General features: G+C 33.2%; 1 protein-coding gene across 1 annotated transcript in view; it reads left to right on the plus strand.

Moving 5' to 3' along the window:
* Positions 1 to 11776, plus strand: part of CCDC172 (coiled-coil domain containing 172) — a 61539-nt gene extending 49763 nt beyond the window's left edge. Inside the window, exons 8-9 of the mRNA XM_007126147.1 lie at positions 10247 to 10334; positions 11551 to 11776. Of these exons, the coding sequence (XP_007126209.1) occupies positions 10247 to 10334; positions 11551 to 11592 (130 nt within the window). The 3' untranslated portion in view covers positions 11593 to 11776. The remainder of the gene's footprint in view (positions 1 to 10246; positions 10335 to 11550) is intronic.
* Positions 11777 to 12439: the final 663 nt, after the last annotated feature.

Genomic DNA, 12439 nt, shown 5'->3' on the forward strand with positions numbered 1-12439 from the left:
AAAAAATACATGGCACATACATTTTGCTAAACTAACTAGTAATGTTGGCCCATCCTCATCAATATCTGATGATTTGGAGAAAGGTGACAATAACCAATGCACACTGCCCTTAGTTATTGTGCAGTAGGTGAAGGAAGTTCTTGACTCCTGTAGGCAATCAGTCTGTGCCCTGAAGCATGAGATCTCCTTACCATTGTATAGCTTTGGCCTAGCTGCAAATACATTAATGTTCATACCATTAGCATCTAGCCTCTTTTAAAGTTAGCATCAGTAATCTATTCTGTAAGTGCAGATCTAAATTCTACAGCTTGATTATATGCTGAATGGTGAGATACTTCCTATAATTTATTCTGAATGCCATCCTTAATTTCAGTAGTCTCTCATCCTTATTGTTAGCTAACTAAAAGGGGAAGTGATCACCATCCATTTCTGATGGGCTTGAGAGCTCTTACCAAACCTGTAGTCCGTTTGAACTGAAAGGGGACAGGGCAAGTATTGATGGTATGGTGGGAAGAAAGATCCCTATCACTGTATTTGAAAAGATAAATATATTAAAATGAAGCCTTATGTACATTGCATAGCAGCATCTACAGGATATTGTAACTCTCCATTTAACTTTCCACTTACTCTTTAAAAATATTTATTACAAGGGATTTTATGCTTGTGTAAACATCTAATGCTCCAAATTAACAACTTGTTCTATCTTTCCAACTTGACCATTCCTTCAGAATTTTTATTCACTATTAAATTCCTACAAGTTCAGAAGACAGTGAACTTCACATATATGAGGTATTGTTTCTCCATCCATCCTTATAACTATTATGTTTTTTCCCTAACTATATGTAAGTTCTACAGTATAATAATATACTGAGCAACTGTGAAGTAAACTAGAACATCACCAGTATCTTGCTATGGGATCCTCTGTTAACCCACACTCCCTTCTTTACCTCAGATGTAATTGCTGTCCTACATTGTGTTTCATTTTCGTGTGTTTGTGTGTGTGTGTGTGTGTGTGTGTGATATGACTTACTTGATTCATTTCTGCTTGTGTGTAATTTTCTTTGTTACTTTATGATTTATTAAAATTTATATCATGTATGTATATATGTGATCTACCTGTCATTTATATGCATGCCAAAATAATATATTGGTTATTTTTGCTTGTTTTTGAGTTATGGGACTTGTTTTTTATTCAACATTGTTTCTAAACTTTATCCATGTTATTGAATGTAGATATGTGAATATGCCAGATTTTTTTCCCTTTTTAATGCACATCTGGGTTGTTTTCAGTTTGTGTTGTTGCAAACAGTGTTGTTTTGATCATCCTTGTGCACATGTGCAAGAGTTTTTGTAGGATATGTGCCTGGTGGAATTGCTGCGTATAAGGCATATAAATGTTGAACTTTACAAGATAGCAACAAACTATCTTTTCAAAGTGATTAAACCAATTTATACTTCCATTGGCACATTATAAAATTCCCCATTGATATCCATTCTCTTCAATGCTTTATTTTCAGACTTCTTAAATTCTGCCAATCTTGTGGACATAAAATGGTATTTTGTGGTTAATTTGTATTGCCCTGACTACCTGTGTGTTTGGTTACCTTCTCATCTGTTTATGGGCCATGTGTTTCCTTTTCTGTAAAATGCCTCTTAATTATTTTGCCACTGGGTCTTTGGGTAATTTTTCTTTTTCTTATTGATTTCCAGAAGTTTTTTTTTATTTTTAGTTTTTTAACAGTTCTGGATTTTGTCTGTTATGCATAGAAAATATCCTCTCCCAACTTAAGAAGTTTTTTCTTTGTTTTCTTGTTTTGGGTGTTCTTTATGCATTTGTGCTTGAATAGATTTCCTACTTTTACTGTGGTTGAAATTATCAGTCATTTCTTTTTATAGTTATCATTTTTGTGGCTTTTTTAAAGAACTCTTTCCTTACCCAAGATCAGAAGGTTATTCTCCTATATTTTCTCTAGTAATTTTTGAGGTTTGTGTTTCATATTTAGGTTTTTAGTTTATTTGGAATTGATTTTTATTTACATTCACAGTAAGATACATTTTTTTCCCACCTGTTAACCAGTTGTCCCAGCAGCATTTATTGAATGGTTTCTCCTTCCTCTAGTGATCTACAATACCACATCTTTTATAAAAATATATATATATATTTATGGATCTATTTCAAGTTTCTATTTCCTATTCTTTTTCATTGGTCAATTTATTCATTTCTTTCAAAACTGTCTTAATTACTACTAAATGCATACTATTCAGTTTTAACTATTTAATTACTGTTACTTTATAAGGAATCTTGATGTAAGGCAGCATACCTCCCTTCATCCTTCTTTGTCTTCATCAAGAATGTCTTGGCTGTACTTGACCCTTTGCTTTTTATATACATTTCTGAACCAACTTATCATATCCATGAAAATCTCTTGTGATTCTACTTATTGTGTAGTCACTTTTGAGAGATTTTACATCTTTATTAAACTGAGACTTCCCATCTATAAACAGGATATATCGATTTATTGTCTTATTTAATCTTTTAATAAAATTTTTTAATGTTCTGTTTATCAATCTTGCACATCTTTTGTGGGTTTTATTTTTAGATATCTTGTAGTTGTAGATGTTGTAAATGGTGTTTTTTTTTAATGACATCAATGTTGTGTTTATTGCTGGTGCATGGAAATATAACAGATTTTTGTTATGTTGACTTTTTGGCCACTATCTTTATTAAACTCTATTTCTTAAAAAAATTATTATAGAACATTTAAAGCACATACCAAAGTAAAAAAGAAAAATATAGTGAATCCTATATACTTATACTCAACTTTAACAGTTATCAATATATGGCCAGTCTTGTTTCACCTATATTTCTACTCGTTTGTCTCTTAATATTACTTGAAACAAATCATACACATCATATTATTATCTTATTATGTCTCTCTTAAAAAAAGGACTTTAAAAAAAATAACTAGACTCCATTATTACACATAAAATAATTGACAGCAAATAATTGATATCATCAAATATCAAGTCAATGTTCATATTTCCAATTATTTATAAATGACATTTTTAGTTTGTGTGAATTAAGGTCCAAATAAGGTCCACCCATGACAAGCAGCTGATGTTTTAAATCTCTTTTAATCTAGAAGCTTCCTCCTTCTTTTTTGTTTTTTTAACTTGTAATTTATTTGTTGAGGAAATTAAATTTTGTATCCTTTATAGTTTCCAGCATTTTGGATGTTGATAATTATATTGCCACTGTATGGTTAAATATGTTCATTTCACTTATATTTTCTGTAAAATGATAATTGAATCTAGAGGCTTTATCAAATTCAGGTTGAAATTTTTTGACAAACCATATCAAAGGTGATGGTGTGTTTTTTCATTTGAAGGATTATAATGCCTAGTCCCTCTCTCTCTTTTTTTTTGGATGTTAGTGGCCACTGATGCTCAATTCCTAGTAACTTTCTAATTATTATTATTATTTTTGTGTGTGTGTTTTTTTTGCGGTATGCGGGCCTCTCACTGTTGTGGCCTCTCCCGTTGTGGAGCACAGGCTCCGGACGCGCAGGCTCAGCGGCCATGGCTCACGGGCCCAGCCGCTCCGCGGCATATGGGATCTTCCCGGACCGGGGCACGAACCCGTGTCCCCTGCATCGGCAGGCGGATTCTCAACCACTGCGCCACCAGGGAAGCCCTCTAATTATTTTTTAATATTTTTTTTCTGGGACTTAGACTAAATTATGCTTCAGAAGCTAACAACCCCCAAATCTCAGTGATTTACAACAATTTCTTGCTCATACTACATGTCCTTTGAGAGTTAGCCACACTTTTCCTCCTCATCTTTATTCTGTGACCAAGTGTGAAGGAGCAGACCCTATTTAGGCTATAGACAATTTCACGGCATAAATAAGAGATCATGATGAAGCATACATCTGCTCTTAAAGCTTCTGCTCAGAAGAGAAAAAAATTACATGTGGTTATATTTTATTGGCAAAAACAAGTCACATGGCCAAACTCTAAATCAGTAGGGCAGAAGTGTAACATCCTATAGGGAAGAATACTGAATATAGTTGTATATACAGCCAACCATCCACTACAATGACATCTGTAAATAACAGTTTTGTTCTTTCTTTTTTTAAAAAATTTATTTATTTGTTTATTCTTGGCTGCATTGGGTCTTCTTTGCTGTGCATGGGCTTTCTCTAGTTGCGGTGAGCGGGAACGACTCTTCCTGTGGTGCACAGGCTTATTGCAGTGGCTTCTCTTGTTGCGGAGCATAGGCTCTAGGCGCACGGGCTTCAGTAGTTGTGGCACGCAGACTCAGTAGTTGTGGCTCAGGGGCTCTAGAGCACAGGCTCAGTAGTTGTGGCGCATGGGCTTAGTTGCTCCGTGGCATGTGGGATCTTCCCGGACCAGGGCTTGAACCCGTGTCCCCTGCATTGGCAGGCAGATTCTTAACCACTGCACCGTCAGGGAAGTCCCTGTTCTTTCTTTATAGTCACTATAACTTTAACTTCTTTACTTGTCTTCTTACGGTAGATTGGGACTCCAATACAATGTTGAATAAAAACAGTGATGGGGAGGACCCTTACCTTGTAGCTGATTTTAAAAGGAAAGCTTTCATTTTTTTCCTATTATGAATGTTTTGTTGAGAGTTTTATGTACATACACTTCATGTGATTAAAGCAATTGTCTTCTTTTCCAAGTTTGCTATGAGTTTGTTTTTTTCTTTTTTAGTCTTGAATGGGTGTTAAATTTTATAAAAAATTTCATTCTGCATATATTGAGAACATCTTATATATTTTTCTTTAATCCGTTAATGTGGTGAATGGCACTTATGAATATACAAATATTAAACTATCTTCACATTCCTGGGATAACTCAATTTGGTCATGATGTATATTACTTGGCATACTGCTCTTGTGTTTTGCTAATATTTTAAGATTTTGCATTTATATTTATGAATGAGATTGACTTGATTTTTTTTCTTTTTGTACTGTTGTATGGTTTCAGTATCAAGACCATATGGGTCTCATAAAATGAGTATGGGGATATTATTTCTTTTTCAATTATCTGGAAGATTTTATATAAGATTAGGATGATCTATTCCTTGAAATTTTGATGTTTTTTTAGTGGGTTTGACTTCTAAACCCACTTGGACCTAGTGTTTTCTTTGTAGGAACTTTTGGACCAGTTATTTGATTTTCCTTAAGTTATAGTATTATTCAGTCTTTCTATTTCTTCTAGATAAATATTGAAAGTTATATTTTACTAGAATATTGTCCATTTCACCTAAGTTTTCAAATTTATGGCATAAAATTGTTCACTGTATTTTCTCATTTTGGGGGAGGGCACTTTTTATCCCTAAGTTTCATTTTGAAATATTTTAAATTTATAAAAAAATGTAATAGTTCAGTGCATACCTATAAATCCCTTTATTCATCTATCTATCTTGCTACATCATTTCAGGTTAAGTTGCAGATATAACAACACCTCATCCCTAAATACTTCCATATGTATCTCCTGAGAACATGGATATTCTTCTACATCAACACAATGTAACTAACATACTTAATAAATTTAATGTTGTTACAGTACTGTTATCTAATATACAGTCTACATTTATATTTCTCCTTTTATCTTTTTTCTTCCAGTTTTATTGAGATAAGATGGACATACAGCACTGTATAAGTTTAAGGTTGACAACATAATGATTTGACTTACATACCTCATGAAATGGTTCACAGTTTAGTGAACACCCATTATCTCATATAGATGTGAAATTAAAGAATAGAAAAAAATTTTTTCCTTGTGATGAGAACTCTTAGGATTTAGTCTCTTAACAACTTTCATATGTAACATACAGCAGTGTTCATTATATTTGTCATGTTGTACATTATATCCATGATGTTTATTTATCTTATAATTGGAATTTTGTACTTTTTGACTGCTTTCATCCAATTCCCCCTCCCTGCGACCCCTGCCTCTGGTAACCACAAATTTGATCTCTTTTTTTATGAGTTTGTTTGTTTTTGAAGTATAATTAACCTGCAGTACTTTATTATTTCCTGTGATTTGATATTTCTGTATCAAAATGATCACCACGATAAGTCTAGTTATGCTATGTCACCATACAAAGATATTACATAGTAATTGACTATTTTCTCCACACAGTACATTCTATACCTGTGATGCATTTATTTTGCAACTGGAAGGTTGTACCTCTAAATCTCCTTCACCTATTTCTTTCCTTCCACCATTGCCTTCCTGTCTGTCTTTCCTTCCACCATTGCCCTCCATGCCTATAACTCTGGTTCTGTTTTGTTATGTTTGCTCACTTGTTTTGTTTTTTTAGATTCCACATATAAGTGAAATCATACAATATTTGTCTTTCTCTGTCTGACGTATTTCACTTAGCATAATACCCTCTGGGTCCATCCATGTTGTTGCAAATGGCAAGATTTCATTTTTTATGGCTGAATATATACACACACACACACACACACACACACACACACACACACACGCTACAATTTCTTTATCCATTCATCTATTGATGGGCACTTAGGTTGCTTCCATATCTTAACTATTGTAAATAATACTGCAATGAATATAGGGGTGCATCTATCTTTTCTAATTAGTGTTTTCATTTTCTTAAGATAAATACCCAGGAGTGCAAGTTTGGAATCATATGGCAGTTCTGTTTTTAATTTTTTGAAAAATTCTCTACTGTTTTCCAGTGGCTGTACCAATTTACATTTCCACCAACAGTGCATAAGTGTTCACTTTTGTCCACATCCTAGCCAACACTTGTTATTTGTGAGCCATTCTGACAGGTTTGAGGTGATAGCCCGTTGTGGCTTTGATTTGCATTTCCATGGTGATTAGTGATGTTGAGCATCTTCTCATGTGCCTGTTGCCATCTATATGTCTTCTTTGGAAAAAAAAAATGTTCAGATCTTTGCCTGTTTTTTAATCAAGTTGTTTGTTTTTTTGATGTTGAGTTGTATGAGTTCTTTGTACATTCTTTATAGTTACATTTTCTTTTTTTTTTTTTTAAGAATCTAGGCCAGTTGTTTTGTAAATGTCCTTCAATTTAGATTTATTTGTTCCTTTGAGATTAGATTCAGGTTAAATAATTTTGGGCAAGAATAATATATAAGTAATATTGTGTCCTCAGAGCATTGCATCAGAAGGTATATAATGTCAGTTTGTTTCATTTTCAGTTATGTTAAGTTTGATCCCTTAGATAAGATTGTGTCTGTCAGATTTCTTCAGTGAGAAAATATTCTTTTCCATGGATATTTACTAAGTGATATAGGGGATGACTCTGAGACCTTTTGCATAGCCTTTTTCCCAATAACTTTTCATGCAATCATTTTAGTGTCCACTAATGATTCTTCCCTGAGTCAGTTATTACATTGGTGGTTGCAAAGTGGCAACTTTCTAATAATGGAATTCCCTCTTCTTTTATTAGCTAGTAAAATTCTGGGGGAAAAAAAGACAGAAGTTCCCCTTCCTCTTACCCCATCCTTTTAATTTCTCCTTTTTAAGATTTTCTATGGATTCATAGATTTCTTTTTTATTTCATGTGTTGTAATACATTATTGTCACTATTTTTGATGCTCAAATTGTCCCAGATTTGGCTAGAGGCAGTCCCTTGAACTCAATTTTTGTGTCCTTTGACATTTTCCCATCAGTTTTTGGTCACTTTCCTTCCTGCTTGTGCAACAAAATATTCTAGGCTCACCTTGTATATTATAATACCTACCTCAGCCCTGGGACCAATTATTTCAAGGAGTCCTGGTATCTTTTAGTTGGTACTGGTTTCAGAAACTAAGATTAGCATGCTAGATGTGCTCGTTACTACTGGGTGTCATTGCTTCTGAATACTTTAAACGGACAGAAATAAAAATACCATTTTTTTAAATCATGATTTTTTTATACTGATCCCTTCCATTCAAATCCAAAATGACAGGTTTTTTTTTTTTTCCTCTTCCCTCCATTTTCTATGTATATCTTCCTTATTCTAGTGAAAACTCTGGTTCTTAACAACATCAATGTAAGTATCCATTTCTTACAATCTTGTAAAATAATTTTAGAATTACTAGCTGTGTACCTTCACTAACAACAAAAGTAGTAAGTAAAATTTAAGATTCCTTTATAATTCTTATTGCCTTACAACATATCCCACTGAGGGTTATAGACTACTGTGTTTGAAAATTATTACTTGAATTAATTCTTTTTTTAAAAAATCTGTGATTATAAATTTGAAAAACAGTCAGGTTTATTTGTTTCTGTTTAACTCAACTGTTAGTTTGTGTTAAACTTTATGGCCTTTTCCTCAACTTTATTTATTTAATTTTATTTGTCAAATATGTAAATAATCATCAAGATTCAAAAGTCAGAAGTATATAAAAAAGAAATACCCAGATGAGTTTCATTTCATTCCATATCTATTCCACCCCATTTTCACTCACTGCTGTAGGTGACCATTTTCACTAGTTACTGGTTTATCCTTTCTGTGTTTCTTTTCATCTTTATCTTCATTCTTTTTATACTGTATAATACTCCATTATATGGATGTGCTATAGTTTATTCAACAAGTCTCATAAGAATGGACACAGGTTGTTTACAGTATTTTGTGATTACAAATAATAATGCAACAATAACTTTGTGCATATGTTGTTTGTTTTTATAGGGTGTATTACTGATGTGGAATGGCAAAGTCAAAAGAAAAATATAAATGTAGTTTTGTTATATACTGCCAAATTCTCCTCCTTTGAAGTTTAACCATTTTAAATTCCCCCATCAATGTCTGAGTACACCTGTTTATCCACAACCTTATGAAGAAAGTGTGTTATCAAGTTTTTGGAGTTTTACCAATCTGATAGATGAGAAATTATATACCTGTGTTGTAAATTTTCAAGTCTTCATTATGAGTGAAATGGACCATATTTTTATCATGAGTAATATTAAGCACTTTTCAAATGTTTAGGGATGATTTTTATACTTTTTTCTGTGAAGTGACTGTTTCTGACTTTCCCCCATTTTTTAATCAGAGTTTTGGTCTTTTTTCCCCTTGATTATAAAGTCCCTTTACATATTAGAGAGATTAGACTTTTATCTGTGATGTATGTGGCAAGTATTTTCTCTCAGATTGTCATCTTTTGACTTTACTCTTGTGTTTTGTTATGCAATTTTTAAAATGTAATTGAATTGAATACTCCTATTTCATTTATATTTTGAGCCATAGTGAGAAAGTTCTTGGCCACAACCAGCTTATAAAGGAATTTCCCTATTCTTTCACTTTGTCCGTAGATAGTTTCATTTTTTACACTTAAATCTTTGATCCAGTTAGAGTATATTTTGGTGTATGCTATGAGATACAGAGCCAATTTTAGCTTTGACAATCCATTTATAGCCACATAGCACATAGCTATCCGGTTTTTCTAACACAGCTTATTAAAAAGTCAGTCTTTTACAGTGGTTTGAGGAAGCTCCTTTAGCATATGCTAAATGTCCACTTGTCCCTTTTAAGCTATTTTTGTCTTCCGTGTTCCACTGCTCTATTTATATGCCAGTACTTCACTCTTTTAATTATAAAGGATTAATGGTATGATTTAATATCTCATAGGGCTAGTCACCCTTCTTTGTTTTCTCTTTTTTTCAGGGCTTGGAAAAAAAAAAAATTCAGAGGGTTTTCTAGAATGTTCTTTTTCTTTCTTCATATGAACTTTAGAATCAAATTCGCCTAGCACCAGGGGAAAAAAGTGTTAGTATTTTTATTAGGATCAAATTAAGTTTTATTTAACTGGGGATAGTTAACATTTTTATGATGTCCTGTCCATGAAAAAGGCATGTTAATTATTGCTGGTGACAATGAAGGCTACTTATTTTTGTTTGCTAATTTTGTATCTGGTCACCCTACTGAATTATTTTATTGTTTGAGTTGGTTTTATCACTGATTCATGGGTTTTCCAAGTATGTTTTCAAATTACCTGAAAAACGAGATAGCTTTATTTCTTCTTTCAAATTCTTGTTCCTCCAATTATCTTTCCTAGACTAACTTTAATGGCTAGTTCCTTACAGAATTATAGAGAATTAAAATTTCTTTTCAAATTCTTTAGTGTTAACTTGAAATTCTGTTAATAGAAGCTGCAAATCTGGCACTATTCATGTAATAAAGAATTATAAAAGTTTACTAATGAACTAATTAATAGAGTGAATTTTTCCTTTACAACAGACTTAAAAAAGAATTAGAACTTTATAAGGAAGATGACATGCAAAGTGTTTATGATGCTCTCCAAACAGAAATAGAATTTTTGCAGTTGGTAAGCCATAATTGATTGTTTAACTTTTGTTCAGCACTTTTTTTTACTTACTGGTAAGAATGGTTTTACTGGAATACTTCTCATTGAATTAGTATTGTGCCCTTCACATGGATTTGCACTAGATACAGAAAAACAAAACAGGGCTTCCCTGGTGGCGCAGTGGTTAAGAATCCGCCTGCCAATGCAGGGGACACGGGTTTGAGCCCTGGTCCGGGAAGATTCCCCCATGCCGCGGGGCAGCTAAGCCCATGCGCCACAACTACTGAGCCTGCTCTCTAGAGCCCGCGAGCCACAGCTCCTGAGCCCACGTGCCACAACTATTAAAGCTCGTGCACCTAGAGCCCATGCTCTGCAACAAGAGAAGCCACAGCAATGAGAAGCTCGCTCACCGCAAGGAAGAGCAGCCCCCGCTCGCCACAACTAGAGAAAACCCGTGTGCAGCAACGAAGACCCAACGCAGCCAAAAATAAATAAATAATAATTTTAAACAAAAAACAGCAACAACAAACAAAACTAAGGTCATGATATAAATCTGTGAAATGTTTTGAGTCTTGGAGAATTAGATGCTGCATAAGGCAAGTTATATCAATATATAAAGAGAATATGTACAGTTTCAAACTAAGTTAAAAAAAATTCAAACCTGACCTCACAACATCCCCTTGACTGAAACTGTTATTAGAGGATTAAGGCACTGAAGAAGTTTAACTATCATAATGCTTAAAAGCTTTTTGTTTTTGATAGGCATAAATTATACTTTGATTATATTTGATCCTAAAACTTTCTTATTACAAATTTTTATGATTTCCAGAACTTTGGATTTAATTATTGGAAACTTATTTTCAGATTGTTTGGGAGCACTTCAGATTGCTTTTAACCTCTTACTTTGGTTGTTTATAAAATGAACACAGTATTTGTCATGCTCTATTTTAATAGATGACATATATAGCTAGCTTTAAAGTATGTTAAAATATAGTTTTAATTTAATACACTACATTTTCTTCCATATTTATTTTCTGGAAATATTTTCTTATTTAAGATTATCCAATAGGTATGTTAGGATTTATATTTTATAGGATTTATATATTTATAAAAACTTTCAATAGTAAAATTTAGAAATGCCCAGAGTTATTGTTGTGCTAAATTTACATGAATTTTATGTAATTCTTTTATTAAGAATTTCATTTCTCTCATGAATAATTGTATGTTTTCATTTCAGACATTGGCACAGAAAGATCTTCAGGAAACAGATAACTTGTAGAGAAGTGATCAGCTATCTAAGATTTGATCAAGCATCTTAGTATCAAATCTTTGTGGTAGATACATGAATGATACCCATATCTCACAGAAAACGTGAGGTTTAAAATGTTCAAAGTTGTTGATACTAGAATAGATATATTAGCACTTAAAAAAATAATTTTTTGGTCTTGTTACCTGCTGAAACTTAAGGGTTTTTATGTGGTTTGATTTTATTTCTAAAGGAAGGAAAAAGGAGAAACAGATATTGTGTTCTCGGGCGCCTTATTCCCGCCGTGAGCCTTAAGCTGATCTGTACTTTCTGATGTTGTTCATTCTTTGTTGCAGTTTACCTCAGATCCAATCAAACAAGTGTAGGAAGAAAAGCTCAGATTATTGACCCAGTTTTGTCAGTGCCATTTGCACCAACAAAGATGCTTACTTTCATTTTAATCCTTCTGTAATCATAAGATGTCTTTTGACAGAGGCCTTCTGAGGCCTTTCATCTACAGAAGCCAGTTTTCTCCACTTTTCTCTAAATGTGTCTACAGATTTAAGTCTGGGACACCTGCAACCACTTTCCAGCACTTTGTGCCTGCCAGTTTTCTTCCTAATGCCAGTGTTGGTTAGAATGAAATAAGTCATCTACTCGGGGAGGTACATAGTTTCCTTATGGCCATCAGGATTCATTTTTGCTGGTGGCCTAAAATATCGCAACTGAAAACAGTGTACTTATGTTTGGATCAATCACGATATTGCCACCAAATTTCCAACATCACATCTCTTTCTGCTGTTAGCAGACCTAACTAGGAAGAAAGGTTATTTTCACCTGTTTCTTAAAAAAGTATATTGAAACTATTCAACAACGCCCT

The sequence above is a fragment of the Physeter macrocephalus genome, chromosome 20 (assembly GCF_002837175.3).
Source record: "Physeter macrocephalus isolate SW-GA chromosome 20, ASM283717v5, whole genome shotgun sequence".
NCBI classification, from domain to species: domain Eukaryota; kingdom Metazoa; phylum Chordata; class Mammalia; order Artiodactyla; family Physeteridae; genus Physeter; species Physeter macrocephalus.